This window comes from Triticum dicoccoides, chromosome 1A, assembly GCF_002162155.2.
Source record: "Triticum dicoccoides isolate Atlit2015 ecotype Zavitan chromosome 1A, WEW_v2.0, whole genome shotgun sequence".
Classification (NCBI taxonomy): domain Eukaryota; kingdom Viridiplantae; phylum Streptophyta; class Magnoliopsida; order Poales; family Poaceae; genus Triticum; species Triticum dicoccoides.
The window spans coordinates 49,741,707-49,761,472 of record NC_041380.1 but is presented as its reverse complement, the minus strand read 5'-3'; the positions used below and the strand labels follow the sequence as shown (position 1 = coordinate 49,761,472).

Sequence of the window (19,766 nt, the reverse complement as noted above, 5' to 3'; positions counted from 1 at the left end):
AGATAAATAAGAAAAGAACAAAAAATGAACACATTTTGATTTCTTCTAAAAAATTGATAAACACGAACAATTTTAGAAAAATGAACAAATTTACATATTTGAAACATTTATTGAAACTTGTGAATTTATGAAAAAAGAAAAAAGAATCATAGAAAATGAGATCCATTTTTTAAAAATAGAAAAAATAAAAGCAGAGCAAAACCAATGAAGAAAAATGATAAATAAAAAAACATGGAGAAAACAAAACAAAAAATGTATCCTAGCTACTTGGGCCGGCTCTTCTGCAGTTTGTTCGCTAACGAGGGTGGACTTGCAGCTAGGACAAAAAAAGGTCGAACCCCTACTGGAAGTGGAGGGTGGACTCTCAACTGGGAATGAAAAAGGTCGGGCCCTAGTTGTGAGTCGAGTTTGGACTTGCAACTGGGACCAAAAAGGTTGGGCCATACTTGTGAGTCGAGGGGTGGAGTTGCAACTGGGAAAAGAAAAGGTCGAGTCCTAGTTGCGAGTCGACGGTGGAATTGCAACTGGGAAAAAAGATCGGGTCCTAGTTGCGAATCGATGGTGGACTCGCAATTGGGACTTAAAAAGGTGGGCCCCACTTGCGAGCCGAGGGTGGACTTACAACTCAGACAAAAAAGGTTGGACCCCAGTTGCGAGTCGAGGGCGGACTTGCAACTCGGACAAAAAAAAAGGTTGGGCCCTAGTTGCGAATAAAGGGTGGACTTGCAACTCGGACACAAAAGCTTGGACCCTAGTTGCGAATCGAGGGTGGACTCGCAATTGGGACTTAAAAGGTCGGGCCCCACTTGCGAGCCGAGGGTGGACTTGCAACTCAGACAAAAAATGTTGGGCCCCAGTTGCGAGTCGAGGGCGGACTTGCAACTCGGACAAAAAAAGGTTGGGCCCTAGTTGCGAATAAAGGGTGGACTTGCAACTCGGACACAAAAGGTTGGACCCTAGTTGCAAGTCGGGGGTGGACTTGCAACTCAGACAAAAAAGGTTGTGCCCTAGTTGCGAGTAAAGAGTGAACTTGCAACTCAGGCAAAAAAGGTTGGTCCCCAGTTGCGAGTCGAGGGTGGTCGTGCAACTTGCGAAAAAAAAGTCTACCCCCATTTTGTGTCGAGAGTGAACTTGTAACTAGGACAAAAATGATCGAGGCCTAGTTAAGAATCGAGGGTGGACTTTCAATTGGGACAAAAAAAAGGCCGGAGCCCCGTCACGAGTCAAGGGCAGACTTACAGTTAGGACCAAAAGTGTCGAGACCCGGTTGCGAATCAAGAGTGCAATTGCAACCGGGGAAAAAAGGTCAGGCCTCCGTTGCGACTCGAGAGTGGACTTGGAAATCGGGCAAAAAAGGTCGGACCCCGATTGCGGGTTGAGGATCGACTAGCAACTAGAACAAAAGTCATGTCCTAGTTACAAGTCGAGGTTTTTTTTGCAACTGGGACAAAATAGTTCGAGCACCAATTGCGAGTCGAGGGTGCACTTGCAATTAGAAAAAAAGTCGGACCCCAGTTGCGAGTCGACGATGGACTTGCAACTAGGAAAAAAGACCCGGTCTTAGTTGCGAGACTAGAGCGGACTTGCAACTCGGAGAAAAAACGTTGGGCTCCAGTTGCGAGTCGAAGACGTACTTGCAACTGGGACAAAACAATGTCAGGCATCAGTTGTGAGTCGAGGGCCGACAAAAGCGAAGCCAAACAGGCCTAGACAACAACGTGATATGTAATAAACAAAAAGAAACAAACGAGGTGGAAGGTAGAGAGAGCGCTTGCATGGAAATTACAGGAAATAAATTAAATGGTGAATTTATTTATTGAAAATTTTGAATTTAAAAGACCAAAAAGAGAAAATAGAAAAACAAAAGTTGAAAAACAAATGAGGAAAAACAAACAAGGGAATACAAAACAAAAATCTTATAGCAAAGAGTTATCCTACAATAATGCACTTAGATGTGAGGTATTATTCACATCTAGATGTGAAATAGCAAACCCGAAAAACAAAACAGAGGCTCCAGTAGCGAGTTGGGGTGGGCTTGGGACTCGGAAAACTACATACCCAGTTGCGAGTCGAGGGATGGACTTGCAACAGGGACAACTATGAAACTACGAGACAAGTTACGAGTCAAGGGTTGACTTGCAATTGGGATGAAACAAACTATGTGTTGGAAATATGCCCTAAAGGCAATAATAAATTAGTTATTATTATATTTCATTGTTCATGATAATCGTTTATTATCCATGCTATAATTGTATTGATAGGAAACTCAGATACATGTGTGGATACATAGACAACACCATGTCCCTAGTAAGCCTCTAGTTTACTAGCTCGTTGATCAATAGATGGTTATGGTTTTCTGACCATGGACATTGGATGTCGTTGATAACGGGATCACATCATTAGGAGAATGATGTGATGGACAAGACCCAATCCTAAGCCTAGCACAAAGATCATGTAGTTCGTATGCTAAAGTTTTTCTAATGTCAAGTATCATTTCCTTAGACCATGAGATTGTGCAACTCCCGGATACCGTAGGAGTGCTTTGGGTGTGCCAAACGTCACAACGTAACTGGGTGGCTATAAAGGTACACTACAGGTATCTTCGAAAGTGTCTGTTGGGTTGGCATGAATCGAGACTGGGATTTGTCACTCCGTGTAAACGGAGAGGTATCTCTGGGCCCACTCGGTAGGACATCATCATAATGTGCACAATGTGATCAAGGAGTTGATCACGGGATGATGTTTTACGGAATGAGTAAAGAGACTTGCCGGTAACGAGATTGAACAAGGTATCGGGGTACCGACGATCGAATCTCGGGCAAGTATCGTACCGATGGACAAAGGGAATTGTATACGGGATTGATTAAGTCCTTGACATCGTGGTTCATCCGATGAGATCATCGTGGAGCATGTGGGAGCCAACATGGGTATCCAGATCCCGCTGTTGGTTATTGATCGGAGAGTTATCTCGGTCATGTCTGCATGACTCCCGAACCCGTAGGGTCTACACACTTAAGGTTCGATGATGCTAGGGTCATAGGGAATAGATATACGTGGTTACCGAATGTTGTTCGGAGTCCCGGATGAGATCCCGGACATCACGAGGAGTTCCACAATGGTCCGGAGGTAAAGATTTATATATGGGAAGTCCTGTTTTGGTCACCGGAAAAGTTTCGAGTGCTGTCGGTAACGTACCGGGACCACCAGGAGGGTCCCGGGGGTCCACTAGGTGGGGCTACCTGCCCCAGAGGGCTGCGTGGGCCAAGTGTGAGAGGGGACCAGCCCCAGGTGGGCTGGTGCGCCCCCCCCCCCACCAGGGCCCAAGGCGAAGAGAGAAGGGAAAAGGGGGAAACCCTAGGCTCAGATGGGCCTAAGGCCCACCTAGTGGTGCCCCCCCCCTTTCTCCTCCCTTGGCCACCCCCCTAGATGGGATCTAGGGCTGGCCGCCACACCTAGGGGTGGAAACCTAGGTGGGGGCGCAGCCCCTCCCTTTCCCCTATATATAGTGGGGTTTTGGGCTGCCATACACACGAGAACATCTCCTTCTTGGCGCAGCCCTACCCCTCTCCCTCCTCGTCTCTTGCGGTGCTTGGCGAAGCCCTGCTGGAGTACCACACTCCTCCACCACCATCATGCCATCATGCTGCTGCTGGATGGAGTCTTCCCCAACCTCTCCTTCTCCCCTTGCTAGATCAAGGCGCAGGAGACGTCACCGGGCTGTACGTGTGTTGAACACGGAGGTGCCGTTCGTTCGGCACTAGGATCATCAGTGATTTGGATCACGACGAGTACGACTCCATCAACCCCGTTCACTTGAACGCTTCCGCTTAGCGATCTACAAGGGTATGTAGATGCACTCTCCTTCCCCTCGTTGCTAGATTACTCCATAGATTGATCTTGGTGATGCGTAGAAAATTTTAAATTTCTGCTACGTTCCCCAATAGTGGCATCATGAGCTAGGTCTATGCATAATTTCTATGCACGAGTAGAACACAAAGCTGTTGTGGGCATCGATATTGTCAATTTACTTGCCGTTACTAGTCTTATCTTGATTCGGCGGCATCGTGGGATGAAGCGGCCCGGACCGACCTTACACGTACTCTTACGTGAGACTAGTTCCACCGACTGACATGCACTAGTTGCATAAGGTGGCTAGCGGGTGTCTGTCTCTCCCACTTTAGTCGGATCGGATTCGATGAAAAGGGTCCTTATGAAGGGTAAATAGAAATTGGCATATCATGTTGTGGTTTTCACGTAGGTAAGAAACGTTCTTGCTAGAAACCTATAGCAGCCACGTAAAAACTTGCAACAACAATTAGAGGACGTCTAACTTGTTTTTGCAGCATATGCCTTGTGATGTGATATGGCCAAAAGGATGTGATGAATGATATATGTGATGTATGAGATTGATCATGTTCTTGTAATAGGAATCACGACTTGCATGTCGATGAGTATGACAACCGGCAGGAGCCATAGGAGTTGTCTTAATTTATTTATGACCTGCGTGTCAACATAAATGTCATGTAATTACTTTACTTTATTGCTAAAGCGTTAGCCATAGTAGTAGAAGTAATAGATGACGGGACAACTTCAAGAAGACACGATGATGGAGATCATGATGATGGAGATCATGGTGTCATGCCGGTGACAACGATGATCATGGAGCCCCGAAGATGGAGATCAAAAGGAGCAAAATGATATTGGCCATATCATGTCACTATTTGATTGCATGTGATGTTTATCATGTTTTACATCTTATTTGCTTAGAACGACGGTAGCTTAAATAAGATGATTCCTCACTAAAATTTCAAGAAAGTGTTCCCCCTAACTGTGCACCGTTGCGAAGGTTCGTCGTTTCGAAGCACCACGTGATGATCGGGTGTGATAGATTCTAACGTTCGAATACAACGGGTGTAAGCCAGATTTACACAGGCAATACACTTAGGTTGACTTGACGAGCCTAGCATATACAGACATGGCCTCGGAACACGGAAGACCGAAAGGTCGAGCATGAGTCGTATAGAAGATACGATCAACATGAAGATGTTCATCGATGTTGACTAGTCCGTCTCACGTGATGATCGGACACGGCCTAGTTGACTCGGATCATGTTTCCCTTAGATGACTAGAGGGATGTCTATCTGAGTGGGAGTTCATTAGATGAACTCAATTATCATGAACATAGTCTAAATTGTCTTTGCAAATATGTCGTAGATAAATAGCTCACGTTGTAGCTCCCTGTTTCAATACGTTCCTAGAGAAAGATTAAGTTGAAAGATATTATAAGCAATGATGCGGACTAGGTCCATAGTCCGAGGAGTGTCCTCACTGCTACATAGAAGGCTTACGTCTTTGACGCACCGCTCGATGTGCAAACCCCTACAACGTCGTCTGTGGATGTTGTGAACACCTGACAGACACATCCTGATGACTACTTGATAGTTTAGTGCACCATACTTTACGGCTTAGAATCGGGATTCCAATGACGTTTTGAACGCCATAGAACATATGAGATGTTCCAAGAGCTGAAATTGGGATTTCAGGCTCATGCCCGTGTTGAGAGGTTTGAGACCTCTGACAAGTTCTTTTGCCAACAAGATGGAGGAGAATAGCTCAGCTAGTGAGCGTGTGCTCAGAATGTCTGGGTGCTACAATCACTTAAATCAAGTGGGAGTTAAACTTCCAGATAATATAGTGATTGATAGAGTTCTCTAGCCACTATCATTAAGCTACTAGATCTTCGTGATGAACTATGACATGCAAGGGATGGAATTGATTTCGGAGCTGTTCGTGGTGCTTAAGACCGCAAAAGGTAGAAATCAAAGAAGGAGCATCAAGTGTTGATGGTTTAACAAGACCACTGGTTTCAAGAAGGGCAAGGGCTAGAAGGGAAACTTCATGGATGGCAAACCAGTTGCCGCTCCAGTGAAGGAACCCAAGGTTGAACACAAACCCGAGACTAAGTGCTTCTATTGTAAGGGGAACGGTCACTGGTAGCGGAATTACCCCAAATGCATGGTAGATAAGAAGGCTGGCAACTTCAACAAATTATATACGTGTTATTAATGTGTACCTCGCTAGTACTCCTGGTAGCACCTGGGTATTGGATACGGGTTCAGTTGCTATTACTGGTGACTTGAAGCAAAAGCTACGGACTAAACGGAGACTGGCTAAGGGCGAGGTGATGATGTGTGTTGGAAGTGTTTCCAAAGTTGATGAGATCACCATCGCACGCTCCATCTGCCTTCGGGATTAGTATTGAACCTAGATAAATGTTATCAGGTGTCTACGTTGAGCATGAATATGATTAGATCATGTTCATTGTAATACGGTCATTCATTTAAGTTAGAGAATAATGGTTATTCTGTTTACATGAATGATACCTTTCATGGTCATGCACCCTATGTGAATGGTTCATTGAATCTCGGTCGTGGTAATACACATGTTCACGCCAAAAGATGTAGAGTTAATAATGATAGTACCACTTTCTCGTGGCACTGCCGCTTAGGTCATATTGGCGTAAGATGCATGAAGAAACTCCATGTCGATGGATGTTTGGAGTCACTTGATTTTTGAATCGCTTGACACATGCGAGCCATGCCTCATGGGCAGGATGACTAAGACCCCGCTTTCAGGTACAATGAAACGGGCAAGTGACTTGTTGGAAATCATACATGCTGATGCGTGTGATCCAATGAGAATTGAAGCGTGCGGTGGATATCGCTATTTTCTCATCTTCACTGACGATTTGAGTAGATATAGGTATATTTACTTAATGAAGCACAAGTCTGAAACGTTTGAAAAGTTCAAGCGATTTCAGAGTGAAGTTAAGAATCATCATAACAAGAAGATCAAATTCCTACGATCTGATCAATGAGAATATCTGAGTTATGAGTTTGGCAAACACTTAAGACATTGTGGAATTGTTTCACAGTTGAAGCCACCTGGAACACCACTGGGTTATGGTGTGTCCGGACGTCGTAATCGAACCTTATGAGATATGGTGCGATCTATGATGTCTCTTATCAATCTACCATTTTCATTTTGAGGTTATGCGTTAGAGACAGCTGCATTCACTTTAGATAGGACACCATCTAAGTCCGTTGAGACGGCGTCGTATGAACATTGGTTTGGCAAGAAACCGAAGTTGTCGTTTCTTAATGTTTGGGGCTGCGATGCTTAAGGCTTCAGCCAGAGAAGCTCGAACCCAAAGCGGACAAACACATCTTCATAGGATACCCAAAGGTGACAGTAGGGTATACCTTCTATCTCAGATCTGAGGGCAAATTGTTTGTCGCTAAGAACGGGTCCTTTCTCGAGAAGGAGTTTCTCTCGAAAGAATTGAGTGGGAGGAAGATAGAACTTGATGAGGTTGTCGAACCTTTACTTCAACCAGAGAGTGATGCAACACGTACAGAAAGATGTTTTCTGTGGCGCCTATGTCTGTTGAATAGGAAGTTAATGATAGTGATCATGAAGCTTCGGATCAAGTTGCTATCGAACCTCGTAGGTCGACAAGGATATGAACTACTCCTAAGTGGTACGGTAATCCTGTCTTGGATATCATGTTGTTAGACAACAATGAACCTACGAGCTATGGAAAAGCGATGGTGGGCCCGTATTCCGACAAATGGTTAGAAGCCATGAAATCCGAGATAGGATCCATGTATCAGAACAAAGTATGGACTTTGGTGGACTTGCCCGATGATTGGCAAGCCATTGAGATAAATGGATCTTTAAGAAGAAGACGGACGTGGGCGGTAATGTTACCGTCTATGAAGCTCGACTTGTGGGAAAGAGTCTTTTCACAAGTTCAAGGAGTTGACTACGATGAGAATTTCTCACCCGTAGCGATGCTTAAGTCCGTCGATATCATGTTAGCATTAGCTGTATTTTTCGATTATGAAATCTTACAGATGGATGTCAAAACAAGTTTTCTTACCAGTTTTCGTAAGAAAAGTTGTATGTGATACAATAAAAGGTTTTGTCGATCCTAAGGATGCTAAAAGGTATGCTGGCTCCAGCAATCCTTCTATGGACTAGAGCAAGCATCTCGGAATCGGAATATATGCTTTAATGGAGTGATCGAAGCTTTTAGGTTTATACAATGTTTGCTAGAAACTTGTATTTACAAGAAAGTGAGTGGGAGCACTACAACATTTCTGATAAGTATATATGGATGACATATTATTGATCCGAAATGATGTAGAATTTCTGGAAAGCATAAACGGTTGTTTGAAGAGTGATTTTCAAAGGAAGACCTGGATAAAGCTGCTTACATATTGGGCATCAAGATCTATAGAGATAGATCAAGACGCCTGATGATACTTTCAAAGAACGCACACCTTGACATGTTTTTGAAGGAGTTCAAAATAGATCAGTCAAAGAAGGGGTTCTTACCTGAGTTGTAAGGTGTGAAGTTGAGTAAGTCTCAAAGATTGACCACAACAGAAGAAAGAGGAAGGACGAAGGTTGTCCCCTATGCTTTTGTCATAGGCTCTATATGGTATGCCATGCTGAGTACCGCACCTGATGTGTGCCTTGCCACATGTCTGGCAAGAGGGTACAAAGGTGATCTAGGAGTAGATCACCAGATAGCGGTCAAAATTATCCTTAGAGGAATAAGGAAATGTTTCTCGGTTATGGAGGTGATAAAGAGTTCGACGTAAAGAGTTACGTCGATGCAAGCTTAACACCTATCCGGATAGCTCTGAGTAGAGATACCGGATACGTATAATGGAGCAACAATTTGGAATAGCTCCAAGTGGAACGTGGTAGCAGCATCTACGATATAAAGTTTTGCGAAATACATAGGGATCTGAATATGGAAAGACCCGTTGACTACAACCTCTCTCACAAGCATAATATGATCAAACCCAGAACTCTTTGAGTGTTTATCACATAGTGATGTGAACTAGATCATTGAGTCCAGTAGACTCTTGGATGTTGGTCACATGGCGATGTGACCTGTGAGTGTTAATCACATAGCGATGTGAACTATGTTATTGACTCTAGTGCAAGTGGGAGACTGTTGGAAATATGCCCTAGAGGCAATAATAAATTAGTTATTATTATATTTCATTGTTCATGATAATCGTTTATTATCCATGCTATAATTGTATTGATAGGAAACTCAGATACATGTGTGGATACATAGACAACACCATGTCCCTAGTAAGCCTCTAGTTGACTAGCTCGTTGATCAATAGATGGTTACGGTTTCCTGACCATGGACATTGGATGTCATTGATAACGGGATCACATCATTAGGAGAATGATGTGATGGACAAGACCCAATCCTAAGCCTAGCACAAAGATCGTGTAGTTCGTATGCTAAAGTTTTTCTAATGTCAAGTATCATTTCCTTAGACCATGAGATTGTGCAACTCCCGGATACCGTAGGAGTGCTTTGGGTGTGCCAAATGCCACAACATAACTGGGTGGCTATAAAGGTACACTACAGGTATCTCCGAAAGTGTCTGTTGGGTTGGCACGAATCGAGACTGGGATTTGTCACTCCGTGTAAACGGAGAGGTATCTCTGGGACCACTCGGTAGGACATCATCATAATGTGCACAATGTGATCAGGAGTTGATCACGGGATGATGTGTTACGGAATGAGTAAAGAGACTTGCCGGTAACGAGATTGAACAAGGTATCGGGGTACCGACGATCGAATCTCGGGCAAGTATCGTACCGATGGACAAAGGGAATTGTATACGGGATTGATTAAGTCCTTGACATCGTGGTTCATCCGATGAGATCATCGTGGAGCATGTGGGAGCCAACATGGGTATCCAGATCCCGCTGTTGGTTATTGACCGGAGAGTTATCTCGGTCATGTCTGCATGACTCCCGAACCCGTAGGGTCTACACACTTAAGGTTCGATGACGCTAGGGTTATCGGGAATAGATATACGTGGTTACCGAATGTTGTTCGGAGTCCCGGATGAGATCCCGGACATCACGAGGAGTTCCGGAATGGTCCGGAGGTAAAGATTTATATATGGGAAGTCCTGTTTTGGTCACCGGAAAAGTTTCGGGTGCTGTCGGTAACGTACCGGGACCACAGGGAGGGTCCCGGGGGTCCACCAGGTGGGGCTACCTGCCCTACAGGACTGCATGGGCCAAGTGTGAGAGGGGACCAGCCCCAAGTGGGCTGGTGCGCCCCCCCCCACCAGGGCCCAAGGCGAAGAGATAAGGGAAAGGGGGGAAACCCTAGGCTTAGATGGGCCTAAGGCCCACCTAGTGGTGCGCCCCCCTCTCTCCCCCCTTGGCCGCCCCCCTAGATGGGATCTAGGGCTGGCCTCCACCCCTAGGGGTGGAAACCTAGGTGGGGGCGCAGCCCCTCCCTTTCCCCTATATATAGTGGGTTTTTGGGCTGCCATACACACGAGAATATCTCCTTCTTGGCGCAGCCCTACCCCTCTCCCTTCTCGTCTCTTGCGGTGCTTGGTGAAGCCCTGCTGGAGTACCACGCTCCTCCACCACCACCACGCCGTCGTGCTGCTGCTGGATGGAGTCTTCCCCAACCTCTCCTTCTCCCCTTGCTGGATCAAGGCGTAGGAGACGTCACCGGGCTGTACGTGTGTTGAACACGGAGGTGCCGTCCGTTCGGCACTAGGATCATCGGTGATTTGAATCACGACGAGTACGACTCCATCAACCCCATTCACTTGAACGCTTCCGCTTAGCGATCTACAAGGGTATGTAGATGCACTCTCCTTCCCCTCGTTGCTAGATTACTCCATAGATTGATCTTGGTGATGCGTAGAAAATTTTAAATTTCTGCTACATTGCCCAACACTATGGTCCTAGTTGCGAGTCAAGGGTGGACTTGCAACTGGGATTAAAATGAGAGGAAAACCAATGAAAGAAAAAAATGATAAAATAAAAAAATCATGAAGAAAAAACAAAACAAAAAATAGAAAATGTATCATAGCTACCTGGGCCGGCTCATCCGCGGTTTGCTCGCTGTTGAGGAGTAGACTTGCAAATGGGACAAAAAAAGATCGGACCCCTAGTGGCGAGTCGAGGGTGGACTCGCAACTAGGACAAAAAATGTTGGGCTCCAGTTGCGAGTCGAGGGTGGACTTGCAACTAGGACAAAAAAGGTCGAGCCCCAGTTGCGAGTCAATGGTGGACTTGTAGCTGTGAAAAAAAAGGTCAATTACCCCCGAGAACGTCAATTCCGCAACCCAACCCAGCCACGCCTAGTTGCATTAGCATTGAAGGCATGAAATGTAGTGGGGGACAAGACCAGTAATTGCAAATTGAGGGTGGGATGAAACAAACTATGAGCTCAGTTGCGAGTCAAAGGTGGACTTGCAACTTCGATGAAAAACAATAGACATGGCTAGTTGTGAGTCGAGGGTGCGCTTGCAACTGAGAGAACTATGAGTTGAGTTGCGACTCGAGGATGCACATAAAACTGGGACAACTACAAACTACGAGCCCAGTTGCGAGTCAATGGTCGACTTGCAACTAGGATAAAACAAACTACGGTCCAGTTGCGAGTCAAAGATGGACTTGCAACTGAGATGAAAAACATAACACATGCCGAGTTGCGAGTCGAGGGTGGACTTGCAACTAGGACAACAACAAAAATATGGCCCATTCGCAAGTTGAGGGTGGACTTGCAACTAGGACAACAACAAAACTGTGATCCCAGTTGCGAGTCGAGGATGGACTTGAAATTAAAACAACTACGAAACAACGAGCCCAGTTGCAAGTCAAGGGTAGACTTGCAACTGGGATGAAAAACAAAAACATGCCTAGTTGCAAGTTGAGGGTGGACTTGCAAATGGAAGAAATATAAACCCAGTTGCGAATGGAAGATGGACTTGCAACTAGGACAACTACAAAACTACATGCCCAATTGCAAGTGAATTGTCGACTTGTAGTTGGGATTCAGGGTGGGCACGGTCCAGCCCGGTCCGGTCCCTGACCGAGCCGCCGTTTAGACCGGCCGGTGGCGGACCGAACCGGACCGGACCGAGCAGCGCGGCGGACCCCTTTTCCTGCACCGGACCGGCGGAGGTAAAGCTCGGGCCGGACCGAGAGGACCGCCCATGGCGGCGGCGGAGGCGACGTGGTGACCACGATAGCGGCGACAGATGACTCCGGCGAGCTCCTGGACACGATGAAGACAACTGCATGGTCGAGATCGGCGATGGTTCACACATGGCAGCAACGAGACGCGGTGGCGCCGGTCAGGGCGCATCTGTTAGCCACTCATGTTTGTTCCTGCAGATTTTCCGTTACATGCAAGTATTTTAGCGCGTCCATGAGCCCACGATTTCGTGTGTGGTGGCCTTGCCGTGATTAGTGGATCAATTTTGACGTGGAGATGGTCGTGGGATGACGCCGTAATTAACAGATCGAACCTCGTTTCTTTTGCGGTTTTTGTTATCTCTTCGACGGAATAAAAGGAAAGGAAAGCACCCACAATTTTCTGTGTGCAGGCCTTGCTGTTTATGCCATCCCAGCGTTCCTTGCCCGCTACCCTGCATCGTCGCTAGGATCGTTTTAGTATCGTGCCATCCTACGATCCGATTAAATCGACGGGCTGCGCTAACAACCTAAGACCAACTTTTTTTTGAGAAAATTTCATTCCAATTACGAATCAGTACAAAGTAGTTGATTCTTATAATCACACTGAAACGCAAACACAAAGGACCATGAACACCTAGAGTACCCTAAGACAACCATAACACAAGAAGATCTCCGGAGCCCTGTGTCATCATCCCCGAATCTTGAGAGAAGACCCCTGCAGCAGAAGGATTTGCAACCAGTCGCAAACAGGTCATCATCTTCGACCACGGTACAATTGCCGCCACGCTGCTTCCTCCTTTCTTGACACCAGCGCTGAGAGGGCATGAACATCAATCCAACACACCTGCAACAGTCGTCGCCATCTTTGGCTTTGAGTACCGCGAAAAGTGTCCCTTCCGAAAGGAAGAGAACTCGAGTCATCCGACCGGTCCAGCACCGCAGCCGGGCCATCCGCCCGGACAAAGCAGGATCTCCCACCAGCATCAGCGCAGAGGAAGGAGAAGAACAACAACAACAAATCATACCAACAAGAAAGAAGAAAGGTCTTCGTCTCCCTGCATCCATCGCCCATCTGAGGATCCAAACGGCCAGTGTCGATGGACCTTCAACCACCATAGCCCGCGACCTCGACGAGATCCGGGGATCCCCAACACTGCTGGCTCCTAGACGAAGGCAAAAGCCTTGCCTGACCGCGAACGGAGCCCGGAGAAACTTATTCCGACGCGACACCACCGCAACGGCCTCGGCAGCGTCTCCCTCAATCCTAACCCTACCACACACCCACCTAGCAAACAGACCCGTGGTTCCCCCTCCCTCCCGCCGCCGGAGCGGCCGACGGAGAGAGAGGGAACCGGCGGCGTCACCTAAGGGATCCCGGTCGCCTCCTTGATCGCCCGATGCGATCCTTTTTTCGGGCGAGTTGGTTTCTCACCAGGTTGGTTTGTTGCCTACTACTACAACCTAAGACCAACTGACCAAGTTACAAACTGAAGAAAATTCTAACTGACGAAGCTGAACTTTTAACAGTACAATTACGCCTGACGAAACTGAATGTTTGACAACAACTTTTAACTGACACCACGGTCACCGCAGGAACGACATATGGCGTGCGTGCGTGTGTGCCGCCGCTTGCCGTGCGTGCCTGTGCAGATGCCGACTACGTGCTGTTCTCGCCGGTCATCCATCCCATCACCTCGCCTCCATGGACGTGGAGCCACTCGTTGAACGGGCTGTTCTCGGCGAACTAGAACACCATGTATGTGTAGCCGCCGTGCATGCAGTGATGCAGAGATCGAACAGGCGAACGAGGCTCGACTGGTTAAAGCGAGCCCGGATGCTCACTTCGACGCAGCGCCCACGTCGCCGGCGGCAGTTCTCGGTCCGACCGAGCGGCTCGGTTAAAATGTGGACCGGACCGAGGTGCTGAGCGGGCCTACTTTTCCAATCCGGACCGATCAAGTTTGCTAGCGAGCCCGGACCGTTCGGTCCGGTCCTGTGCGGGCCACGAGCGGGCCACCCTGAGTTGGGATGAAAGACGAAACACATGCCCAGTTACAAGTCAAAATGGGCTTGTAGGGATGGACTTGCATGTTCGGGGTGGACTTGCAGCTGGGACAAAAGTGGTTGGGGTCCCTAGTTACGTGTTGAGGGTGGAGTTACAACTGGGACCAAAAATGGGCCAGGCCAGGTTGTGTATGAACAGTGCACTCACAAAGTAGGACATGAGAAGATCGGGCTTCTTACATATTAGTGTTAGACTTGACAAAAAAAGGTTGTTGCTTGTCATTGTAGTGTTTAAAAGCACATCCATCCTCGGGTTACCTCTGCTCCAAAGACAAAGAGAAATGAGAGAGAGAGAGATGAGAAGAACCGATGAGCCAACGGTCAGCTCATCTCTTCGACTTATACAAACAACTTGTCTTTTCAACTACAACACAGAAAAAACAAACCACAAAGAATGGCCCAACAAAAAAACACACAGTGTGATGAGCCGCAAAATGGACAATGGGTGAGTGACACCGGATGTGTGGGACTAGACAACCCCGATCAAAAAATTGTATGAAATTAGATGAAACATCGTTGAAACTCATCTATATGAGTTTTAGCAATTTGATACATGATTTACTTATATGAACACAAAAATTGAAACAACAACAAAAAACATGCATCAACAATTGTACAGTATATACACGCACAAAGGAAGTGCATGCAAGCAACATATGACATATATGCATTCATAGCATCGCAGTGGGAGAAAAAATAAAAAAATAAGAAAAGATAAAAGGCCTCAGAAAATGCAAAGGATGTAGCGAACGAAGACAGACCAGAAAATAGACAAAAAAGAAGAAGAAAACAGAAAAAGACAGCCCACGCTGCCACACACATGGGCCAGCCCAAGCTGCCACGATGCACGCACGTTAGGCTTCAGGCTGCGCGAGCACAGCACGCTCGAGCTTGAACGCGGACAACCGTAAGATTAGCCTATGCGTGAATTTTTGGGACAAAACAAATCAATGGCAGACTTTAAAAGAAAAAAATAAAGATAAAGAAGTTAGATGTGAGATAGATAATATCTCACATCTAGATGTGAAATAGCAAACCCGATTTTCGGACATGAGTTCTTTGAAAATCCTAAAGATCTGTGCCTCATTAGGCTGTCTCGTAACTATAGCTAGCATTCGTTAGAAACGCCATGTTAGACTTTTGAAGGCATTTTTTGAGCCTTCAGAGGCATTTATTCCTCCTAATCCCTACCATGCTGTAGCGAGGAAGGCTAACAGAGCTCGCCGGCGCCGCGTCGGAGATCGCATCACGCTACAGACGGAGCTCATGGGCGCCATGGCTGCCGTGCCACGCTCGGCACGGAGCTCGCGCGCGCTGTGGCCGAGCCCAGGCCAAAGCTCTTGCGCGCCGGGGACGGAGCTCGCGTGCGCCGTGGCTGGGCCGGAGCAGACGCACGCCCATGCCGGAGCTCGTATGCACCCTGGAATCCTGGATGGAGTTCACGAGTGCCCAGGCAGAGCTCGTGCGCGTCGGGGAAGGAACTCGCGCGCGCCGCTGCCGAGCCGGAGCTCTCGCGCGCCCAGTCCAGAGCTCGCACTCGCCGGGGACGGAGCTGTCGCGCGGCGGCCGAGCCGAAGTTGCCGCGCGCCCAGACCGGAGCCTCTTGCGTGCCCGGGAAGGATCTAGCGCGCGTCCAGACCGGAGCTCGCGCTCCCCTCGGACGGAGCTCACTCGCCCCAGGCTGCCTGGCGCGCTGGGGCGAGAGCTCGCGCCTGCAGCGGCCGTTGTGCCCGCTGGGGTGGGCTGCTGTGCAGCACCACGCCGGGGCTGCACCGCCTCTGCTGCGCGTCACTTGGTTGAGGCCTGGGATCATTTTCTTGCTTCTTCTTTCTGTTCTTCGGAATGTATGCGTGCTCCGGCCGGCCAGTGATCCCCTAGCTTTATTCTTATAAATATAGTGGACGGCATAACTATTATTTGGATTGATGAAGTGCCCCAAATATCCATGCATCCTACTCCCTACGTTCCTAAATATAAGACCTTTTAGAGATTCCATTATAGACTATATACAAAGCAAAATGAGTGAATCTACACTCTAAAGTATCTTTATATACATCCGTATGTAGTTCATAGTAGAATCTCTAAAAGGTCTTATATTTAGGAACGGAGGGAGTATAAGTTTAGATTATAATGGGTAACTGAATTTGTAACTAATAATGTGTAACTGCATTTGTAACTAATAATGCATAAATAAGCACCGACAGTGCTTGCTTAATAGTCCTGAACTCCTGATTGCATGTACACATGATAGTAAAAGAATGCGGGTCTATTGCAGAAGACTGTCACACTAACATAGTAAATTTTGTGGACAAAATAACGGATATAACATTTCGAAACTTCAGCTTATGTATATAACATTTACCAAGGAAGAACAACTGGAAGCCCTAGAGTCGGAAAAAGAAGCAATAGAGCAGAGGAAGCGGCTGGAGGACAACGGGCGCACTACTCGGTTCAGTTAGACCAGCCCCATAACCCACAGCCACAACGGTGGTCTTGTGTCCAAAGGTTCCTTATCCTTCCCCAACAGGCATCACCTCCTCTTCTTCACAAGGTCCATCGTCTCTTCCTACCACCAAATCAACCCCAGCAACTGACCAATGCACTTGGGATCGGACCACCCACCATGCCAATCCTCAGCCTCTCCGCGAAGCCGCTGTCTCGCCTCCCTGCAAAACGAGGTAATTAAATCAAGTCAACACTTTAGTACGCACCAGTAAATTAGGTTTCTAAACAGTGTCTAGCGAAAAACTTGATTCGATGTACGTTTTTCCTGCCAACGTTTCAGGATTGTCAAGATTAAGTAGGGTGCAGAACCTTGCGTTTACGACGTCGAGGATAAGGATCACCATGCTCAAGCAACAGGATCATCCGGGGAATGAAAGCGGCAGCAGGCCTCTGTACCTCGGGATAGACTTTGGAACTTCCGGCGCCAGATACGCACTTATCGACAAGCAAGGGGCCATCCATTCCGAAGGCAAAAGAACTTACCCAGCTGTAAGAGCCTGTCACCTCTCTAACCTTTTTTAACTAGAAATCGTATCTTTGTTGACATGGGGAGGTTCTTTTGCTTAGCTTCCTGCCTCAAACCAAACTTACCATCATGATACGTGCATCCATACCTAGACTTTATTCATTCATTTTTCCACTCATTATGAGCCTGTATGTACATCCTTTTGGTTGGAGACTTGCTAGGCAGGTTGGACAAACCACCAACTGGGCAAGCTCCTGGAGAGAAGCACTCTTCCAGCTTCTTGGCGACATTCCGTCCGTTCACCAGCCATCAGTCTCATCCATCTCCATTGATGGGACTTCATCAACCACTCTCATCATTGATAGGTTTGCTGACTTTCCTCGAATCATCAATACAGCCCATGATAAAACCGGATGACCAATGCATTGTAAGTGCCTTTTTTGTGCAAGCTGCAGAAACAATGGAGAGCTTCTTGCCGGCCCTTTCCTCTACAATGAGAGCTTCCCTGATGCGCTGCCCATGATCAGCTCGATTGCTCCCGCAAATCACACAGTGTGCTCTGGTTCGTCCACCCTATGCAAGCTCGTCTCATGGTGGAACAAGCATTGTTTGAATGGCGGCGATGATTCGGCGATACTGATGCACCAATCAGACTGGCTGCTGTGGCTTTTGCATGGAGAATACGGCGTTTGTGATTACAACAATACTCTCAAGGTATCTGGACTACATTGTTGCAAATAGTTCACATATATAGGTTCTATGTACGGAAGGCAATGGGTTGGCCCTTATAAATTTTCCTGCAATGGATCCTACTGTAGGTAGGGTATGATCCAGAGACTGGGTCATACCCAAGCTGGCTCATGTCACAGCCATACTCACACATGTTGCCTTCTTCTGTCAGAGCACCCGGAGTTCCCATTGGCCCAATCAAAGAAGATGTGCGCTCACAATATGGTAAATTAAGGAACATTTTTTTTGTTTCACTACTACGGTATGCAGTTGAAATAATCTAATATTATTACTACTTCATCTTAGACGACTAAATATGCATTATCAGGCTTTTCGAATGACTGTGTGGTCTGTACTGGGACAACCGACAGCATCGCTGCCTTTCTTGCAGCACGAACCACTGATCCAGGAAAAGCGGTGAGTTCCACTTCTATTGATGAACCGTACGTAAGCAAGTGCTTGAAGAAATTATCAACATTGTAGTACTGATTAATTGAACCATGTACTCAATCAATCAATCAGGTGACGTCGCTGGGTTCAACGCTCGCGATCAAGCTCGTCAGCAGAGTCCGCGTGGAAGACGCAAGGTTCGGCGTCTACAGCCACCGCCTGGACGACCAGTGGCTCGTCGGCGGGGCGTCCAACAGCGGGGGTGTGGTGCTCCGGCAACTCTTCAGCGACGACCAGCTGGTGACGCTGAGCAGGGACATCGACCCGTCATCTCCTTCCCCTCTTGACTACTACCCTCTGCCCAAGAAGGGCGAGAGGTTCCCTGTCTCTGACCCCGACATGGAGCCGAGGCTGGAGCCTCGACCCGACAGCGATGCCGAGTACTTGCACGGCATATTGGAGTCCATGGCGCACATTGAGGTCGCTAATTAACACTCTCGCGCCCTTGATAACAGGAGCACTTTTTCGAGAAAGATAAGCAGTAGCTCGTACGAACTGAACTGGTTACTGAAATGTTGCTGAATATAAATATGGATGCAGGCCAGTGGGTACAAACTGCTGAAGGAGCTCGGCGCAACGCCGGTGGAGGAGGTCTTTACGGCAGGGGGAGGCGCGCAGAATGAGAAGTGGACGGCAATCCGGGAGAGAGTCCTTGGGGTGCCTGTTTGGAAGGCAGAGCAGACAGAGGCGGCGTACGGAGCTGCATTGCTAGCACTCAGGGGTGCTACCACGGGCTCATGAAAACACACTCAGGGGTGCCATTTTCTTTTCAATCCCAGTAGAATCATTGAGTTCAATATACCCCTTTTTAAATGAGTAAAAAATCTACAATCATAACTAGACCGAGCATTGCAACCCTTGCAAATTCAAAGTGCAACAAAATTGTTGCTTTACTGACATTATGTAAGTATATCAGGGACGGTGTATGAACTATGTAGCCAAGATAACATTTTGTCTCACTCAATGGTTTGACAGGTTTATTATTTTCTGGGAGGATTTCATTATCACAGCAATAACGGGATAACAACGCACGAAGGAAGAAATAAATTATGCTAGGTGTTCAGACGCATAATGCTAGCAACTTAGCAACTAAACAACTGTAGTAGTCAAAAATGCAGTTTTATAAAGCAAGTCTATGAAGAAGCAGTTGAACTCATCTATATGCAGAACCAGATTGACATGCTGCACGCCCACACCTGATCAACCAATTGCCACCAGATCTAGTAACCTATCATAGATCTTTCTGCACCACTGAAAGGAACAAGCGTTAATCTTTGTGCACTGATAAATACAACTTCAAAAGCTAATCTAAAACCAGTATAGGGGAAGGTGTAACCTTGATGAAGAAGAATCAGATGTGAAACTTCCCCATCTATCCTCTGCGCATCCCCGCGAAATTCTGAACCAATCACACAGAACAAGTATCAAACACTTGGTGTGCACTAGCAAACACACTCAATGGAGAAATAATTAGAAAGCATAGGAGGGAGAAATTCGA

At 47.1% G+C, this 19,766-nt stretch overlaps 1 protein-coding gene across 2 annotated transcripts; it reads left to right on the top strand.

Moving 5' to 3' along the window:
* Window positions 1-16,577: 16,577 nt before the first annotated feature.
* Window positions 16,578-19,232, top strand: LOC119362379 (D-ribulose kinase-like). 2 transcript variants are annotated; one of them, XM_037627585.1, is made up of 8 exons: window positions 16,578-16,796; window positions 16,904-17,112; window positions 17,315-17,454; window positions 17,539-17,803; window positions 17,908-18,043; window positions 18,147-18,235; window positions 18,341-18,688; window positions 18,809-19,232. In XM_037627585.1, the coding sequence occupies exons 1-8, from the start codon at window positions 16,742-16,744 to the stop codon at window positions 19,007-19,009; spliced, it is 1,443 nt and encodes a 480-aa protein (XP_037483482.1). In that variant the 5' UTR covers window positions 16,578-16,741; the 3' UTR covers window positions 19,010-19,232. The 2 variants fall into 2 exon arrangements, with proteins under 2 accessions (XP_037483482.1, XP_037483490.1); XM_037627593.1 differs by having other exon boundaries at window positions 16,582-16,796; window positions 17,545-17,803.
* The last annotated feature ends 534 nt before the right edge of the window (window positions 19,233-19,766 follow it).